The sequence below is a fragment of the Xenopus laevis genome, chromosome 5S, assembly GCF_017654675.1.
Source record: "Xenopus laevis strain J_2021 chromosome 5S, Xenopus_laevis_v10.1, whole genome shotgun sequence".
Taxonomy (NCBI): Eukaryota; Metazoa; Chordata; class Amphibia; order Anura; family Pipidae; genus Xenopus; species Xenopus laevis.
In genome coordinates, this window is record NC_054380.1 from 116,624,408 (window position 1) to 116,645,729 (window position 21,322).

The 21,322-nt window shown below is 40.6% G+C and overlaps 1 protein-coding gene across 1 annotated transcript in view; it reads right to left on the bottom strand.

The window, feature by feature from the left end:
• Positions 1–16,175, bottom strand: part of dner.S (delta/notch like EGF repeat containing S homeolog) — a 117,970-nt gene extending 101,795 nt beyond the window's left edge. Inside the window, exon 1 of the mRNA XM_018265875.2 lies at positions 15,940–16,175. Within this exon, the coding sequence (XP_018121364.1) occupies positions 15,940–16,065 (126 nt within the window). The 5' untranslated portion in view covers positions 16,066–16,175. The remainder of the gene's footprint in view (positions 1–15,939) is intronic.
• Positions 16,176–21,322: the final 5,147 nt, after the last annotated feature.

The window sequence follows — 21,322 nt, forward strand, 5'->3', positions numbered from 1 at the left end:
GTAATAGATTGGAGGTATCTCTCCCAGGCAATATTGCCTGTAGTATAGGGATCCCAGCGGAGAGAGGGAACCCGGAGAGAGTGATTGCCCTGAGGTTGATCCAGAGACCACTACCAGAATATGTTTGCAGAGGTAAAGTGGGATACCTGCCAAGTCTGTCCTAAGGGAGTGTCAGCCTGTGTAAACTGCATGATGTGCTCCTGCACACTTTCCTCTGATTCACTGTAATGTGAGTACTAAACCTGTGGTCACTTGCTTCGTGCATAGTAATACCCCTTGTTCCTGTTTTACCTCCTGGCGCCCAAATCTTTTATTGATTGCACAGTAGCCTGTGGGAGTTGTAGTTACACTACACAACACCTTTAATCATCCATATAGCAAAGGCCCTAGCCTGAAGTGTTAGAGTCACGTGTAACCCATGCTCTAGTGCACTAGCTGGTGAAATAACCCCGTATAGCCCAAATAGGTGTTACATATATTATAGAATGGCCAACTTTTAAATTGGTCTTTATTATTTATTTTTTATAGTTTTTTTTTTTTAATTTGCCTATTTCCTCTGACTAGTAATGTGCAGGCTGGGTAAAACCCGACCAGCACCCGACCCGGACCTCCCACAACCCGCGCCTGCACGCATTCGACTTTTGGGTTCCTTTTATAGACCCGTGCCTATGGGGGCGAGCAGGCACGCGGTGGGAGTGTGGGCTACAAAGCAAATTTTTTTAATTATGTACTATCCCTTTTAGCATCAGATGAAAGAATCATTTTTTAGTTTATTTTATTTTCCAAAGGGAAATGAAGCTACTCTGTAATGATTCATCCAGTATATGTAGTTGCTCTCAATGAATGATAGTGACTATTGCTCAGAAAATATTTTTGAAAGAGAAAGGCAGTTCCTAGGCTTTGTTGGAAAAGTGATGATGAATGATTTTCTGGCCTTCTCATCTCGCTCCCTGCTATGACATACTCAGTGCATAATAGCCCCCTGGACTTCACGGAAGGCTCTGCAGCTGTCTATCTTCCAGAGCAGGGGCAGCTCAATTGGATTTGTACCGTATTTACACTTATAATAAATAAATAATATCAATGCTGCAGTATTTTCTTGCCAGTTTCCTTCAACATCTAAAGAATTGTTTCAGGCTTACTAAACAAACAGATCCATGGCTAGATATGGGTTTAACAGGCCTTCAGTTTCCCCACATACAGGTCAATAAGCTACTGACTATGGTGACTAGCAGTGGCATATACCTTGGTCCCTAGTTACACCACTGGTGAGTAGGCTTGGAGGAACTCTGGCAGCTATAATTGCCTGCATTGGGCCACCTTAAAGGTGAAGGAAAGCTACCAAAGCAGTTTATTGCCAATAGATTAGCCACAATAGTGCAAGCTATAACACTATATTTATTCTGCAGAATTCTTTACCATACCTGAGTAAACAGCTCTAGAAGCTCTCTCTGTTTAGTTAGGATAGCAGCGGCCATATTAGCTTGCTGTGACATCACTTCCTGCCTGAGCCTCTCCCTGCTCGCTCATAGCTCTAAACTCAGATTACAGCAGGGAGGGAGGAAAAGGGAGGGGGAGAGAGGAGCAAACTGAGCATGCTCAAGCCCTAGCCTTGTAAGTTTATGCTGAAAACAGGAAGTCTGATATTGAAGCCCATGAGTACACAATAGAAGGAAAGAAATGTGGTGTTTCTTTTGACAGAGGACTCAGAGCAGCATTACTTTGAGGGTTTACTGGTGTATTAATAGAGACCTTTCTGATAAAGCTTACTTAAGTTTAGCCTTTCCAACTCCTTTAACAGATTTCACAAAAGGTAAATTATAAATCTAACCAATGGTGTAACTAAGGGTTGAGGACTCCGTAGCAAACATACTTTTAGGGTTATACCTTTTCAATGGCAGTGTTAAAATTTATTCAATCGCAAGGGGAAGTAGGAGAGTGACTGTGTTACAGAGAAAGACAGCTGTGTGCACAGTGGGACACAGGTTAAAGGAGAACTAAAGCCTAACTAAAGAAGTTGGCTACAAATGTTGTACATTATTTTTTGGGCTACCAGCACAGGACAACCACAGCCCTTTAGCAATAAAGATCTGTGTCTCCAAAGATGCCCCAGTAGCTCCCTATCTTCTTTTCTGCTGATTCACTGCAAATGCTCTGTGCTGCTGTCACTTACTGAGCTTAGGGACCCACTCACAATTTACAGTACACATAGAATAGAAATGTCACAAAGGCTGATTAGTAATCAATACACATAATTATTACACGTCAGCTCAAAAACCAGTGCAATTAGCATCAGAATGTAATAATCAGCCCTGTAGCATCAGCTTATATTACAGGCCAACCTCATTTTCTGCTGGATAATTAGTGACGACCCCTAAGCTTAGCTTCTCAACAACTGCTCAGAGCCCACTGAGCATGTGAGTGTCACAGACACTTTCCAAGATGGTGACCCCCTGTGACAAGTTTGAAGTCCTGGATCATTGCTGCTATTGAGAGACTGAACATTTAGGCTGGTGCAATAAGTTCAGTATATAAAATATGGTATTTTAGCCTTATTCATTTTTAGGGTTTATTTCTCCTTTAAAGACATTGTGCTAATAGTAATATTTGCAACTCTGCTGCAACAATTATACCTTGAAACCACTTCACATAAAATCCCTGGAGGTGTCATGAAATTTTTTTGCTGGGTTCTAAAACAAAACCTAGAGACAAACCCCCCATTCCTAAGCTGTTCCACGCTAGAGCAGTGCTGGCAGGTGCCCAGCTGAGATATTAAAATACAAATTACCCTCCATCATTCCCTCCGGTAGGTGCCAGATTGCAGATTTAGTTGTCACTTGTAAAATATGCACATAGCTTTCTATTAGGCATTCCATAAGAAGTGTAAATCCAATCTGAACCAGTCAGCCTTTGTAAGGGGCTTATTTATTTACCAGCGCTCTGTTCTGCCCTGCAGAAAATGCTAAGCACAGTATTAACAACCAACATAAACATCCCCTGTAGTTCACTGACATAAACCAACCTGGCTTCATTTTATTTACATTTAATACCAGTCACTTTGCACATGAGCCCCAAGCGTCTCAATCATGTATAGAAGTTGGCAGGCACAAAGTCAAATTATTTTATGCACATCAGAGCACAGTTTCCATTTGACGTCTTTATCATTTTAGATGCCCGCAGCTGTAATGTTCAATATGTTGTTTGTACATAATAATGGAGAGCAAGTGTTTCCTTTATTATCAAGAATTTATTCTCTTTGTTTTCACAGTGACATTCTCATATGTTGGCTGAGCACCAGTTCTCGACTGCAAGGAGCTTTTATAGAATCCTATCCTTTCATTCAAAGTTTTTTTCCCAAATTTCCAGGCATAATAAATCCTGCGGGGCTCTATACCATCTGTGATCCTGGGAATGGAAGCATCCATGTTGCTTCTCTATTTCCAAAAAAAAACTAGATGCCACTTACAATATCAGTTTCAAGCCGGAGTACCCTTGCTCCAGCTGCATTCCCTGCAAACTCCTAGCCAGCACCTGTATTTCATCAGGTCTTTTATATAGTATAATACAGGAATGGGATATGTTATCCAGAAGGCTCTTGACTTGGGGTTTTCCAGATAACTGTTCTTTCCATAATTTGGATCTTCATATCTTAAAGGAGAACTCAACCCACAAATTAGTAAGCAAGATAGTCCCCCCTCCCTGCTTCCCCTCGCAGAGTTCAATAGGTCTGAAAATATCCATAACATTTTCCCACCTAACAGTGCAGAGTAAGCGCAGCAGAGCTTGTGAGTGCCATCTTCTGATTTTTTTGGATCCTCTTCTGATTTCTTTGGGTCCTCTTCGTAAATTTGGGTCCACTTTGGTAATTTACGGCATTTTGGCTCATGAGCAGTCCAGAAGACTGCTCCAACTGGGCATGTGCCAGTAAGGCGCTCTCTTAAAGATGAAGATTTGCGATCCGGGAATCTGCAATGTTAGGTGGGAAAAATTACCTGGACATTTTCAGACCTATTGAACTCTGTGAGGGAAAGCAGGGAGGGTGGACTTTCTTGCTTACTAAGTAGGTTTTTTTTTTTAATTCTTGGGTTGAGTTCTCCTTTAAGTCTACTAGAAAATAATATAAACGTTAAACCCAATAACCTGATTTTGCTTCTAGAAAGGATTAATTATATCCTAGTTTCAATGAAGTACAATTTACAGAGAAAAAGGAAATCATTTGGATTATTTGGATAAAATGGAGTCTATGGAAGAATGCCCTTCCGAAATGCAGAGATTTCTGGATAACAGGTTTCTGGATAACGGATCCCATACCTGTAACTGATTCCACAGACTGAACTGAAACCATGATAGTCTGTCTGTAATGTAACACCCCATTAAAGGGGACCAGTCACCCAAAAAACCTCAAGCAAAATGAACTTTAATTACACTGTATAAAATATTTGAATCTTGTTTCCTTCAGTCTGGGAATTCAAAATGATAGCAAGCAGGCAGGAGCCATTTTGTGGACACTGTTATTAAGACAAGCCTTGTATCATCTCAAAATCTTGTTTATACACCAGAATGGGGGACCTGATGTCCATTCCCATGCCCTGGTTACACAATTAAATGGTGAAGCGAACGGGGGAATGTGGGGAGAACAATGATATCTAGGAAGTGCTGAATGGAAAGTGAAAGTAATTGTCAGCCCCGCCTCTATTCCCAGGGCATAGAGGAGGGGAAAACAATATTTGATTGACAGCTGAGATTTTTAAATGAGCTTACAACAGCTATGAATGCGTTAGTAAAAAATTTAAATTGGATTTCATGTTTAATTTGAAAAGGACTTTTATTATACAGATTTTTGTGTCTGGGTGACAGGTCCACTTCAAAGGAAAACTATACCCCAAAATAAATACTTAAGCAACAGATTTTATATCATATTAAGTGGCATATTTTTGTAAAAATTCAGATAGTGTTTCTGCTTTTGCACTTACTCCAAATAGAAAGGGGAGTTTATATTGTTTTTCTAGGACAAAGGCACACATGATTTGTTGTTGTTATTGAGCTGGTGTACTTGTAACAATCTGCATTTCCAAATAACAAGTGCTTGAAAGCCCTGGGACACTAAGAAGACTATGGGGTGAACAATGAGCCCCTCTACATGAGCCTGCAAGGGCTGGTTTAGCGAGGCAGACAATGCAAAGCTATAAAGTGTTTTTCGGAGGGATGTGTAAAAAAATTATCATTTTAAAAAGTGTTTGCAAAATGTACTTGAATGCCCTGAAAATAGTTTAGTAAAAGTTAAACATGAAATAAAAATGCATCTTATGCTTTGCAATTTAACAGACGCTTCCCCATCACATGAATAAAACAAAGGCAAGTCTCGCAATGTAAATGGAATAAAATAATCACAGCGCTGAGTTGTCAGATACAGGGAGCTTCTCGAAGGCGACGCTTGTCTGGAACAAAACCCATTGTATCGTCTGAAATATTTCTACAAAACAGGTGGAAAATTATACGTCTTTGCATTGGCAGACTGTCACAACTAATCAGAGGCAGATCCCAAAAACACTAATTCCAGGGAGAAGAATGAAAATCCAGAGGAGGCATTTAGTTACATTGGCATTTCCATTAGATTGTAATTAAAAATAAGCCGTGTGCAATTACTTTGGCAGAAAAAAAAAACCAAGGCAGCTAAACAACAGCGAGGCCGATGTCAGGCAAGGGCCTGCGGGGAGTATGCAGGGAGTACGCTGGTGATAGAGCTGGATGGTGGTGAAAATGGGAATATCACAGCAAGTGAAACAAGAAATGTTGCAAAAGAATAATACAGATGGAGGTGGCAACCAAAAAAGATCATTATTTATATACCTTGTAAACTGCAACAACATATTCTGCACAGCACTACAGTGTTTATTTATGATTCACATCAGTCCCAGTTCCAACTACCTTTGGTGCCTCAAGCCAAACCCCAAAACAGGCCACCTTTCCATATAGCTACTGTATTAGAAGTATTAGAAGGCTCAATGAGTCCCGTCATCAAATAGCTCAATGACCCCCAACATCAAATACTAAAATGACTCCCATTTTCAAATAGCACAATGACCCCAACTTCAAATACTACAACTCCCATTTTCAAATAGCACAATGACCCCCAACATCAAATACTACAATGACTCCCAACCTCAAATGGTACAATGACCCCCCAACATCAAATACTACAATGACTCCCAACCTCAAATGGTACAATGACCCCCAACATCAAATACTACAATAACTCCCAACCTCAAATGGTACAATGACCCCCAACATCAAATACTACAATGACTCCCAACCTCAAATGGTACAATGACCCCCAACATCAAATACTACAATGACTCCCAACCTCAAATGGTACGATGACCCACAACATCAAATACTACAATGACTCCCAACCTCAAATGGTACGATGACCCCCAACATCAAATACTACAATGACTCCCAACCTCAAATGGTACGATGACCCACAACATCAAATACTACAATGACTCCCAACCTCAAATGGTACAATGACCCCCAACATCAAATACTACAATGACTCCCAACCTCAAATACTACAATGACTCCCAGCATCAAATACTACAATGACTCCAAGCATCAAATGGTACAGTGCCCTAGAACAACAAATGAAACAGTGACCAACAACATGTAACAGTGCAGGGCCCAGCTACCTGTGTGCCCAAAGCAATGCATCTACGAACAGTGCCCCCCCCCCACACATAAGATGACAGCGGCAGGTGGAGTCTGAAGTTTCTAGGGGTAAATCCATGCCTGGCGCCCTCCTTTCATTGCACCATAGACACATGCCTCTTCTGCCAACCCCTAGTTCCAGCCCTAACATCTAATGGCAAAGTGACCCACCTCACTTCTAACCGTGCTCTTTTGGCATGTGCCCCTGTACAAGTACCTGCTGTGCCTAATAATAAATGCAGAACTAGACAAACAGCTGAAGTGAAGTAGAGGAATGGGGGAGTAAAGGAATGACGGCACTACCACAAACACTACAATTCTCAAGGAGCTAATTCAGCTGCCTGTATGTTAAGTGGAGAAAAAGGAAGCAGCAGATGGAAACTTGTCTAAACAGGGACAGAAAATACAAGCCCTATACAGATACAATGGTCAGAAACCCCCACAAACCCCAATGAGCACAACAGAAACACTACCCTCTATGTTATGGGGATGGGCTTTGGGGAAGCAGATGGAAGAACAGAGGAGCAAGGAAGAGGCAGAAGAGGAAAGAGAGGTTATTTGGGAGACTGTCACAAGGGAGCTATAACAGGCAGTAGGAGAGAGAGAGACTGATCACTGTCATTTATTCAATGTATGGCCTATAATTACCATTGCAAAGATCTGATTGTGGGCCCTTGCTTATAAGCAAAATGAAATCAACAGCATCTCAACAAACAACAGACCTTGGTACTGTGCCGCATATGATCTCGCTGGAGTTGGCATGTAAGTAAGGTCTAATCAGCTGCTACCCATGTACTGAACAAAGGCACCAATCTCATATCTCCTGGGCCAGGACAGAGGCACATATCTGCCCGATTACCTGTGAGAGCTCCGGCACAGCTGTGGCTTTTTATTTGCAGGTTTTATTATTTGCACTATATATTAGAGATAGGCCTTTGTAACCTAGGGTTGTCACATAGAATAAATATATATCTGTATATAGACCCTCGGAAGAAGAAGGACCCTGGCAATGCAGCTTGGGGGTACGACAATATACATCAGTATCCAAATTAAATATTGTAGAGCAAAAACTCCCAACACTCCCAAATACTCTCACCCTAAAACAAACCCGGCACACAACTCTGCCCAGAGATATATATAAATCTAATACGTAACTGTTTCATATATGTATTCCATACAAACACAATGATTTGCAGGGACCCATTGAATAGCATGGTGGAATAATTCATTCAGCTTTTCGCAGAAGCAGTTATATATAGATACCATTAGCAGAGGGCATAGGGCACCATGTAAAATGGATACTCGTGGTTCCATTACGGCTTATAATTCAGAGCAGCTTTTATTTTCATATATCTGCCTAGTACAGCTATTTGGGTACATCTATGACATAAGTGATGCAATTGAATTAATTTTGCTGTATTCCTGTGACCATATGATATATGTCAATGTGAACTTTCCCATGATTCAGCTGTGCGCCACACCAATGGGGCATTTACCCCAAATCACATAAGTATATCCTACAGCCCATGTTCTGAACTACAGTCAAAAAGTCCTTTTTGTACAGTGACAATCATGCAGTTATTATTTTGCTATATTTATATAGTGTTGACTGTTCATCATTCACTATCACGCACACTATGCCCAAATTTATCGGGAACCAATGATTAGGTATGCATGACGGATAATTAAAGAATGCAATGGGCCATTGTGCTCAGTAAATCAATACGGGGGGAGAGAGGATAACAATTCCTAGGAAGCTCCACTACCCCAGAGACGGAACAGAAGCCTGCGGTGCCCACACACTTGACTTGGCCTCATTATAAATTCCTTGACCCAGAGCTATCCTTAGTGGTGGTGGTGGGTCCCATCGTATTGTGATGGAACCCTTAGGTTTGCACTTACCAAATACTAATACAAGTATGGGACCTGTTATCCAGAATGCTTGGGACCTGGGGTTTTCTGGATAACTTATCTTTCCGTAATTTTTTCATAACTTAAAGGGGTGGTTCACCTTCAGTTTAACTTTTAGTATGTTACAAAATGGCCAATTCTTTTCAATTGGTTTTCATAATTTATTTTACATAGTTTATGAATTACTTGACTTTTTCCCCTGACTCTTTCTAGCTTTCAGAAGTGGGTCACTGACCCCCTCTAAAAACAAATCCTCTCTAAAGCTACACATTTATTGTTATTGCTACTTTTTATTACTCATCTTTCTGTTCCGACCCTCCCCTATTAATATTTCAAATTCTCATTTAAATCAATGCATGATTGCTAGGGTAATTTGAACCCTAGCAACCAGATTGCTGACACTGCAAACTGGATAGCTGCTGAATAAAAAGCTAAATAATTCAAAAAACACAATTAATAAAAAATGGAAACCAGTTGCAAATTGTCTCAGAATATCGATCCCTACAAACTTAAAGGTGAACAACCCCTTTAAGTCTATATCCTATTGCCCTCACTTTCAAATAGTTTTTTTCTATCTATCTTTAATAATGTGTACCAAAATGGCACCCGATTCAGATTAAAGGTGCACCAAAATGGCACCAGAAAAAAGGTATATAAAATGGCACCTTAACAGTACAGGGTGTAACTTTCTACACCTTTTAAAGTAAATCTACTAAAAGGTGTTCCAAAATGGCACCCAACTAAAGATGGATGTAGCTCTTCATTAGCACCATTATATGAGACACCTGAGACAATTGGACATTAGGTTGGTCTATGTGAAGAACTCGGATTGGATCACTAGATAATTGATGTTGTGTTGTCATTGGTGCACATATTTTTTAATACTGGTGTTTAAGCTCTTTAAATACAGCCTATGATTAAGTGTTGGAGACACGAAACGTGTAAGGCACAGGACACAAAATTTTTTTCGCATTGTTAAGACTGCCTTCATTTGAGTGCCTGCTCCAGATTTATCCTACTAGAAAATCATGTAAACAATAAATAAACCCAATAGGTTGGTTTTACTTCTAATAAGGGTTAATTATATTTTATTTGGGATCAAGTACAAGCTACTGTTTTATTATTACTGAGAAAAATTGAATCATTTTTAAAATGTTGGATTATTTGAATAATATGCCATGGGAGACAGCCATTCCATAATTCAGCACTTTCTGGATAACGGGTTTCCGGATAATGGATCACATACCTGTGAATATTCTGCTTAATTTATTAAATAAATGACAATAAACTTGCCTCCACTCATGCCATTCTGCTCTGCTGTAATGATATCCCCATGCAATAGATAGAACCCCGCTCAACTTCAATCAGATTTTACTATTCTCAGCACAATGAAATTGATGATTCATCATGAAAACAGAAGAAAATCCTGGATCTTTGCAATTACGCCTGTTATAGACAAGGCTGCTGGGAGCACGCAGCTGTATATGAGGATCAGAGAAGCAGAGACAGTAGCTGAGCTGAGAAATGAGCAGTAAATCTCTCATTAGCTAACAGAACAAATTCCCTTACCCCCAAATATTGTACAGGGGAAACTAAGATTGCAAGCTCTGCCATCTCACAGACAAATTGCATAACTACTGGGGTTGAAAATTCACCGCTCCCTTACATCCATCCAATCACAGACTTGTGCTGCGCTACTGACGTGCTCTTCTCTCAAACAGATCATGACTTGCAAGCCTGGGTGTAAGAGAACTAGAGATGCACCAAATCAACTATTCTGGATTCGGCCGAACCCCCAAATCCTTTGTGAAAGTCAGCCGAATACCGAATTGAATCCGAACCCTTATTTGCAAATCAGCGAGCGGGAGGGTAAAATAGAACTAAAAAATGTTTTACTTCCTTGTTTTGTGACTCAAAAACACATGATTTTATAGGGATACTGTCATGGGGAAAATAGTGCTGCTTCTGCACTGAATTCTGTTTCTCATAAGAGCAAACAGATTTTTTATATTCAATTTTGAAATCTGACATGGAGCTAGACATATTGTCTGTTTCCCAGCTACCCGCAGTCATGTGCTCTGATAAACTTCAGTCACTCTTTACTGCTGTACTGCAAGTTGGAGTGATATCACCCCCTCCCTTCCCTCGCCCAGCAGCCTAACAACAGAACAATGGGAAGGTAACCAGATAGCAGCTCCCTAATACAAGATAACAGCTGCCTGGTAGATCTAAGAACAGCACTCAATAGTAAAATCCAGGTCCCACTGCAACACATTCAGTTACATTGAGTGGGAGAAACAACAGCCTGCCAGAAAGCAGTTCCATCCAAAAGTGCTGGCTCTTTCGTAAAGCATGACTAGGCAAAATGACCTGAGATGGCTGCCTACACACCAATATTACAACTAAAACAAATACACTTACTGGTTCAGGAATGAACTTTTATATTGTAGAGTGAATTATTTGCAGTAAAAACAGTGTATTTAGAAATAAAAATGACATCAAAAAAATTATCACAGAATCCCTTTAAGGATTCGGTTTGGTCAGGAACAAGAATTTGGCCTTATTCTAAATCCTGCTGAAAACAGACGAATTCTGGCCTAATACTGAACTGAATAGTATTGCAGCACTGAAGCACAGCATCGGTTTATGTTTAAAGGGCATGTAAAGGCAAAAAAAAAATCCAATTTTTACTTTCTTTAATGAAAAAGAAACTTATCACCAATATACTTTAATAAAAAAATGTGTACCATTTTTATAAGAAACCTGACTGTATGCAGTGAAATTCTCCCTTCATTTACTGCTGTGGATAGGAATTGTCAGACGGTCCCTAACTGCTGAGCAGGGAAACAATCATACTTATGAACAGCAGGGGGAGCCCCCGCCTTACTTCCCAGCCATGCAGAACTCAAGCAGCTTTGTTTATGACGATCCCTAAGCAGCCCAGACCACACTGAGCATGTGCACAGTCTTTGTCTTGCAAAGATGTTTAACAAAGTTACAAGATGGTGACCCCCTGTAGCCAACTTTGAAAGCATAAGTTATTTGTTTGATTAGGCTTGTGGTGCAGTAAGTTCATGTTTATATTTAGTATACAAAATACAGCATTTCTAGCCTTATTCTATTTTAGACTTTACATGCCCTTTAAGAATAAAAAACCTTTATTAAAGGGGACCCGTCACCCAAACAAATTATTCAAAATACTATTTTATCACATTAGTCAAGCAAAATGAACTTTAATTACACTATATAAATTATTTGAATCTTGTTTCCTTCAGTCTGGGAATTCATAATTATAGCAAGCAGGCAGCAGCCATTTTGTGGACACTGTTATTAAGACAAGTCTTGTATCATCTAAGAATCTTGTTTGTGCACCAGAATGGGGGACCCGATGTCCATCCCCATGCCCTGGCTACACAATTAAATGGTAAAGAGAATGGGGGAATATGTGGAGAGCAGTGACATGTAGGAAGTGCTGAATGGAAAGTGAAAGTAATTGCCTGCCCCGCCTCTATGCCCATGGCATAGAGGAGGGGCAGACAATATTTGATAAAAAATAGAAATTGGATTTCATGTTCAATTTGAAAAGGACTTTTATTATACAGATTTTTGTGTCTGGGTGACAGGTCCACTTTAAGCACATTTGGCAAAGATCTGGGTACAGTGACGTTTCAGGCCATTTGGCCTTTTCTCAAGCTTGAGAAAGGGCCATAGGGCCTGAAATGACGCTGTGCCCAGATTGTTGCCAAATGTGCTTGATAAAGGCTTTTTATTCTTAAACATAAACCTGTGCTGTGCTTCAAGTCTTCTGTAGCATATGAATAGATGGTGGCCATTAACTGCACCTGCACTGGGATCTGTATGAATGAAAAGGTGAAAACGGAGCTGACTGGACCAAGTTCACAAGTATTGTAGCACTGGAACACTGAGGGTTAGAGGGGAACTCCAGCCAAATTCTCAAAAAAAAGCGTAATAAAAGAAAATTTCCAATATAAATCCATTAAATTTGGTGAATGGTTTTATAATAATTTGTAAATGTCATTGCTATTGAAAGGAGCATCTGTCTGTTCTGTGTTATTCTATGCACTGTTGGTTCTGACTACAACTACCACTGCCGCAATGTAGCAAAAGTAATTTTACCTCAAGCCAAGATGAAAGTTCTAACAATGCTTTGCATGTTCTATGATTTATAGACCTGTGGAAAAGGAGAATAGACAGCGGTGTGCAGGGCATTGTGGGAAGTGGTGAAGTTTTGGCTGTAACATTTTTAATGGAACATGTAGCCAGAAGCAGCAGTGCAGAAATTAGCAAAGGTCAGGCAGAACCTGCTTTCAGTAGCAATTACAAAAAAACACTGTTCATTAAACATTTTAATGAAACGCTTCCTACTATAACCCTCCAGTTATTCCTCTAACCCTCCCAACCACACAAAACTTGTCACCCAAAATAGCTCTGCTCTCGTCTCTGTAGCCCAGTGTATATATCATCAGAGTCAGTGCCTTGCTCTTGTATTGAGACTCTCGACCAATACTCTTATTTAATTGAATAACAAACACTACTAAATTTTTTCATGAGATGCCTGAGAGAGTGAGTGTGAGTGAGTGAGAGTGGGCAGTGCTACAGGGCACATAAAGTGGGCAATTTCCCACACAAAGGGACCAATGAGAACAATTCCTGAACCCAAACCTTCACCTAAAAAGTTTCCTGTAGATTATAAGTGAGGGTGAAACACGGTCCCTGTACATATCTCCTCACTTGGTATGAGAAACACGGTGTGTATATTATTCCTGAGAAATACACATTATAGTGGGAGTGGGCAGGAATCATGTGCAAAGCCACAGCTGCTGTGAGAGCACTTTGGGACTCCCCCCCCCCCAATACTTCTATAGAACCAAAAGTCATATCTATCTCTTGCGCCTCGTGGGTGGGAACATTCCCTGACATACAGTAACTAGTGGGATCATATCTACAGAACAAGTAGATGCTGTGAGTGACTTTTGGGGGCCCAAAAGATATTGAGGGCAGTGGGGCACTGGCTGAGAAGTAATGATTAGTAATGATTATCTGGTGCCTGAAGTTAAAACAGTGAGGGAGCCCAGGAAGCAACTGGGACACAAGGAAGTTTCATTCATTCCTGACCCAGTTGCAAGTGACCTTGGGCCAGACGCTGTATTACACTGCCGGGAGTAGGGAGTGGATAGAGACATCTTTAGTACTGCCCAGAGTTTTCAGTGGCCCCATTAGTTTTATGTAGTTTGACTGTCTGTCTGACCTGTGTGGCATTTAGCACCTTTTGAAATTTATTTTTCAGAACAGCTTTTATTTTTTACTGTTGCCATCAGGCCCTGACTGGCAATCTGTGAGTTCTGGCAAATGCCAGAGGGGCTGCTATAATGTGCCATAGAAAGTCAGTATTTAGTGGGCTGGTGAGGGGCTGTTTGGGCCTCTGTGTACCTGAAATGCCAGGGCCTATTTTAATACCTTTCAATACCTTTCTATGACATTACTCATATCTGCTATTGATTAATATGGACTTGCCTCAATACCTTTCTATAGCAGATATTAGTAATGTCATAGAAAGGTATTGAGGCAAGTCCATATTAATCAATAGCAGATATGAGTAATGTCATAGAAAGGTATTGAGGCAAGTCAATATTAATCAATAGCAGATATGAGTAATATCATAGAAAGGTATTGAGGCAAGTCCATATTAATCAATAGCAGATATGAGTAATGTCATAGAAAGGTATTGAGGCAAGTCAATATTAATCAATAGCAGATATGAGTAATATCATAGAAAGGTATTGAGGCAAGTCCATATTAATCAATAGCAGATATGAGTAATGTCATAGAAAGGTATTGAGGCAAGTCCATATTAATCAATAGCAGATATGAGTAATGTCATAGAAAGGTATTGAGGCAAGTCCATATTAATCAATAGCAGATATGAGTAATATCATAGAAAGGTATTGAGGCAAGTCCAAGTTAATCAATAGCAGATATTAGTAATGTCATAGAAATGTATTGAGGCAAGTCCATATTAATCAATAACAGATATGAGTAATGACATAGAAAGGTATTGAGGCAAGTCCATATTAATCAATAGCAGATATGAGTAATGTCATAGAAAGGTATTGAGGCAAGTCAATATTAATCAATAGCAGATATGAGTAATATCATAGAAAGGTATTGAGGCAAGTCCATATTAATCAATAGCAGATATGAGTAATGTCATAGAAAGGTATTGAGGCAAGTCAATATTAATCAATAGCAGATATGAGTAATGTCATAGAAAGGTATTGAGGCAAGTCAATATTAATCAATAGCAGATATGAGTAATATCATAGAAAGGTATTGAGGCAAGTCCAAGTTAATCAATAGCAGATATTAGTAATGTCATAGAAATGTATTGAGGCAAGTCCATATTAATCAATAACAGATATGAGTAATGACATAGAAAGGTATTGAGGCAAGTCCATATTAATCAATAGCAGATATGAGTAATATCATAGAAAGGTATTGGGGCAAGTCCAAGTTAATCAATAACAGATATGAGTAATGTCATAGAAAGGTATTGAGGCAAGTCCATATTAATCAATAGCAGATATGAGTAATATCATAGAAAGGTATTGGGGCAAGTCCATATTAATCAATAACAGATATGAGTAATGTTATAGAAAGGTATTGGGGCAAGTCCATATGAATCAATAGCAGATATGAGTATGAAAGGCATTGAAGACAATGAGCACTGGGCATTCTTGCCTCTATCATTCTGCAGCACTAGGATCTCTCCCAAACCCTTCAGTTTATCACAGATAAAGGCAAGTTATTATACACCAGACCCAAACAGGAGCCCCTGGGCTAGTAAGGAGCAGTCTGCTAGCCCTCGCCTCTATAGCAGTCACATTACAACTCCCAGGACCCTTGGCTACTGAGAACTTTAGTTTGACAGCTGGGGGAGGGGCTGTATCCAATACACACACACATATTGTCATGGAGAAGATACTGTGGCCACTAGTAACAATGGTGTAGCCAAGGCCGGCAGGTTTGGCCCATTAGCCCAGTGTAATGTGACTGTAGCCCAGTGTTGTTGGCGGGTTAGGGGTAGAACTGTAAGAATGAGACAATGGAGGCCCCAATGTCAGGACGACAAATGCACAAGTAGAAATTGTGGGCGGCAGTAAAGGTGTAAAGTGAATTGTCCATTTGTGTCACGGCCCTTCCCCAATGTCTGACACATTCCCCGCTGCTCCTGCCCGACTCTCCCTCACACGCGCAGGGATACAGAGTGAGAAGCAGAAAAGCCCATGTACAGTCTCATACCTTGTTTCCTCCGCTCTCACACGGTTCGGCTCCGCAGGGTTCCCCAGAGAGCTCGGCACAGACCAGGATCCCGGAGAAGAGGAGCCCGAGTGCGGCCAGAAGAGCGCGGGAGCTCGGGGGAGGCATGAGGACGAGTACAAGCGGCTGATCCTCTGGTCCCGAGATGTTGGTCCTTCGCCTCACGCTGGATGCTGCGATCACAGAGCTGGAAACAGTCGGCTGCTGTTACCATGGCAGCCGTGTGACTGATGGGAGGGAGGGGTAAGGAGGAGGGGCACAAGGTGAAGGGCAGAGGGAGACAGGAGGGAGCTGGTGGCAAATGTGGGAGAAAGGCAGAAATACTACTTACTGTATCTCCGGCTCTTGTTTAGGCACAAATTGTGGGGGTCGGACAGCTTGTGTAGCACAGGGAATAATGGGGTCGCTCAGCAACACAGGGATCCCTTGGGGAAAGACTGTATACATTAGGTGTGAAGGGCTTATTCTTGTGTGACATGTGTGAGATACCTTATAATACATACATCAGGGATTCCCAACCTGCAACTCTCCACTTCACACCCACAGCAGCAGCAGCAGCACAGTCAGGACTTGGATACAAAACAGACCCTGACATTTCAGCTACACAGAGGCCCAAACAGGCCTGGACTGGCAATCAGTGGCTTCTGGCAAATGCCAGAGAGGGGCTGCTGTAAGTTCCCATAGACAGTCATTATTTAGTGGGCTGGTGGGAGGCTGCTTGGGCCTCTGTGTACTTCGAATGCCAGGGCCTATTTTGATTCCCAGTCCAGGCCTGGGCCCAAGCAGCCCAATAAATAGTGACTGTCTGTGGCATCTTAACAGTAGCATTTACCAGAACCCACAGATGACCAGTCTGGGCCTTGGTATAACACTGGACACGATTCATGTCATTCCCTGCAACCGGATAGGCCCAATCAGCCAGCATTCCTATAGAGCGCCATATTTTGCTTTTAGATTGTAAGCTCTTTTGAACAGGACCCACTTTAGCTGTTCTACTGATTACAGTCTGTAATTACGTGTGTATGTTCAATGTATTCAGCCATTAACTGTACCGCACACAAAGAGTGAAAGTGTGTGTGTCAGTCAGTCAAGAGCTCAGTGTGGCCAATAGTTGCTCCAGAATTAATGTCAATAACAGTCAATTTAAGGCTACCTACAAGAGGCCCACTGGTGTCCATTCAATGGTATGTTTGACCCCCCAAAAGTCAGATCAAATCCCAGATACACAGGTTTAAGCAAAGTCCAGCTTTTAAATCTTCTGCATTCACAAAAGAAATGACCTTGATAAATCTGTGGGGTTGTGGCCCCATGTCCTGAAGCAAGGGGGGGGGAAGAGAAAAACATGGATATTTGCCTTTCTCTGGGGGTGCAGATTTGACTTTAGGCACAACATAGATGGAATCAAACTGATGCTGCAGCTTAAAGGGGTTGTTCACCTGTAAATTAACTTTTAGTATGATTCTCCACTTTTTCCGATCACGCCTACTTCCAATGATGTCACTTCCGGTTTACAATGACGGCACTTCCTGATTCTTGATGGTCAGCGGGTCGCGGATAAGCTACTTGCGGGTCGGGTAGCGGGTCCAAGTGGGTAAGAATGCGGGTTGCAGATTGAAGGTTGCGGGTACGTGTCGGGTTCCAAAAAATGGACCCACGCAGGACTTTAGCATCCAACATGATGCCTACGTTTTTGCAAAGTGCGTCGTATCGCGCAGAAATCGCCTATGGAGTACTACCCTTAAATGTAGTTTAAAACAGTTTGATAACCAGTAGGCATAGGTTTTACCCAACTACTGGCATATAGGTACCCCAAAATACACCAATGCCTAAATGGCCACACGGCAGACATAACATCTGATTTTTCTGACTATTTTCCCATATGAACCTGAAAGTGCAGTAAAACCACTCCGACCAATAAAATAATGTTCAAAATACCTGATCTAAGTGCAGTATGTTTTTATGAAGGAAAACATAAATTCGAAAATATCTCCTTATTTTCTGAAATCTATTCTGACCAAATCTGCCCAGGTTATTTCCCCTTATTTATCAATACATTTCCCCGTAAATTCCCTGTGCTGGAAAAAACTCGATAAAAATCATGAAAATTTTTAATCATATGACTTTTTCAGATTTTCAGCTCGAAAACTTGCATCTTTTCAGATTTTTGCCCGAAAACCACAAAATCTTTGGACTATTGCACAAAACCCAGTGCAGATCAGGATATCTTGGGGACTTCTCCCATTGACTTATAATACAACTGTGGCAGGTTTGAGATGCCGAATTTTCGGATTCTGACTTTTTCCATCCTTGGGGGATACAATAAATCCTGAAAAATGTGGGGGTTTTTTTTTTCCACTAAAATTTTATAGGCTAACAATGACTTTGGTAGCTTGTAGGTGGCGAACTAGGGGGGCTAAGTTTTTTCTTAAAGAGACAGTACTTCGACTATCGAATGGTCCAAAAGTCAAACGATTTTTAGTTCGAATCGTTGTCGTAGTCGAAGGAGCCCATTCGATGGTCGAAGTAGCCAAAAAAACCATTCGAAATTCGAAGTTTTTATTCATTCCTTCACTCGAGCTAAGTAAATGGTCCCCACAGACTAGGTATTTCCAGAACCCTGCCAAATTTAGGGCAAAAGCTAAACACAAAATGGTAAAAGAATAGAAATATAAAGAAGTGCTAAAAGCTGCATGTGTGCAAAACAAATAGGTTACATGTTGTAAAATGTTTTAACCTGTACAAGTGACTGAACATTGATTGATCCCATATGTTATATGTGCCAGTCACATTCCTTTGCACTCACTGGTGCTCCATAATTTGTGTCAGAATCATCAACAAGACTCCCCTAACAGCCTCTCATAAATACAGCACTGGTGAACAAAGGCAGCATTGTACAGGTATAGGACCCGTTATCCAGAATGCTTGGGGCCTGGAATTTTATGGATTAGGGATATTTCTGTAATTTGGATCTCCATACCTTAAAGGGGACATTTTGTGTAAAAAATAAGAACGTACCGTTCGTTATACTCATTTAGATATAGAAGAATTGTGCTTAAAGGAGAAGGAAAGTAAAAAAATTATTCCTACTTCATTTGGTTCCTCAATATGCCCCCTCCTGAAACGCTATATTGTAAAGTCCGATGTTGCTGCTGTTTCCGCGCACAATCATCTTGAAGATGCGGCGCTTGGCATAGTTTGGCGCCGCCATTTTAAACTTGTCGCGTCATTGCGCATGCGCTCCCTTCGTGACCCCTTGACGTCACCTGAGACGCATCTGCTTGCCAACACGGAATCAACTTGTAAGCAGGAGCGCTATTGGCTGCTTAGAGAATGGGGCAGGATTAGAGAGGTCAGCGATGACGTCAGCATGGATCACGTGATTAAAACTTCAGCACTGAACACAGAACCTTGAAGTTTAATCTGCGCATGCACAGGGCACTGGAGATCCATTCTGCGCATGCGCATGCCCTATTCTGAGCGATTTCTGGACAGCAGACAGGGTATGTGATTTTATACATGTTTAAACTTATTTTTACATCGATTGCTGCTAAAATATTTATGTCAAAACTAAGGAGGGAAAGGATACTGGCACAGATACATATTTATCATTGGCAATACTTGGAGCATAATATCGTTTTTGACTTTCCTTCTCCTTTAAAAAGTAGTGTTTCAGGCTGATTTATTTGAAAATTCTGCTAGAACCCTAATAATCCCTCCATTCTCTTCCACTTTCTGCTCCCTGAATTCCCAGGCTGTGCAGGGGAGCGGACAGCTCACTGCGCTGTAGGACAGTAACCAATCAGCAGCTAGCAGGACCTGATAGGGGCCTGTCTGCTTGTGTTACAATACCACAAATAATTAGAGTTAATTTTTCACTTTTTTTTATTACAAATTTTTTGCTTTTTTGATTACAACTATTAGTGTGCCGCTTTATCCTCATTCTGTCTTTGCTCGTGTGACTGCAGGGCTGTGATTGGCTGTCCCCTTCCTACTGTGCTTCTGGGAGGGACCGTTAGGACACGCCCACCCCTTATTTGAAACAGAGACCAGAGAACATCTATATGGAGTTCCAGTAAAGGGGATATTTTTAAAGATAATGTTAAATGTTTAGCACCATGTAAAAGCAACACCATATAATACTTATAATTGCCTACAAAATTCGTTTTTTTTTTTTTCATTTATCCTACATGTCTCCTTTAAGACTACTAAAATTGAATTTAAAACGAAGGTATTTTTGCATTGAATTAGAATTCATTTGATCTTAGCTGGAATCAAGTACAAAGTACAGTTTCCTTCCTACAAAGAATTTTTTAAAAAAAAAATTGAATTGATTATTATGGAGACTAGGGGTGAAGGCCTTTTCCCCAAATCGTAGCTTTCTGAATAATAGGTTTCCGGATAACAGATCCTTTATCTGGATTTATGGGGGAAGGACGCAGACACTAACTGCAGGGAAGGTTTCAAGTTGCGAAAGACAAACTTCTTGTGGCTGTTTTTTGTACCGTGCCCCAATCAGTAAATAAGCCCTATTAAATATACATGGACTAATTTGATTGTGCAAGAGAATGCCAGGACTTGTGTATCAGAAGCACCAAGTCTTGGTTCAGTCCATATAACAGATGCCCATGTAAAGGAAATATGCACTCACACATCTTCCTCAAAAAGTTGAATAGAAAGGGCTAGTTCACCTTTAAATTAACTTTCAGTATGAGGTAGAGAGTGATATTTGAGACAATTTGTAGTTGGCTTTCATTTATTATTATTTGCTGTTTTTGCGTTATTCAGCAGCTCTCCAGTATGCAATTTCAGCAATCTGGTTGCTAGGATCCAAATTACCCTAGCAACCATACATTGCTTTGAATCAGAGACTGGAATATGAATAGGAGAGTCCTGGACAAAAAGAGTAAAAAGTAGCAATAACAATACATTTGTAGCCTTACAGAACATCTGTTATTTTAGATGGGGTCAGTGACCCCCATTTGAAGTCTGGAAAGAGTCAAAAGAAGAAGGCAAGTCATTCAAAATCCATACCAAATAAAAAAGACCAATTGAAAAGTTGCTTAGAATTAGTCATTCTAGAACATATGAAAAGTTAGCTTAAAGGTGGACCACCTCTTTACATTAACTTTTAGTATAATATAGAAATTGGGAAACAATTGGAAATTGGTCTTTTTTTATTTTTGCCAATAAAAGATTTTGTTCTATGTTTGAAAGCTCTCCAGTTTATTTCAGCAGCTATGTGGTTGCTAGGGTTTTATTTATCCTAGCAACCAAACAGGGCATTAAACAAGAGGCAGGAATATAGGCGAAGGACTGAATAGAAAGTTAAGTAATAAAAAGTAACAATAGTATGTTATAGAATAGC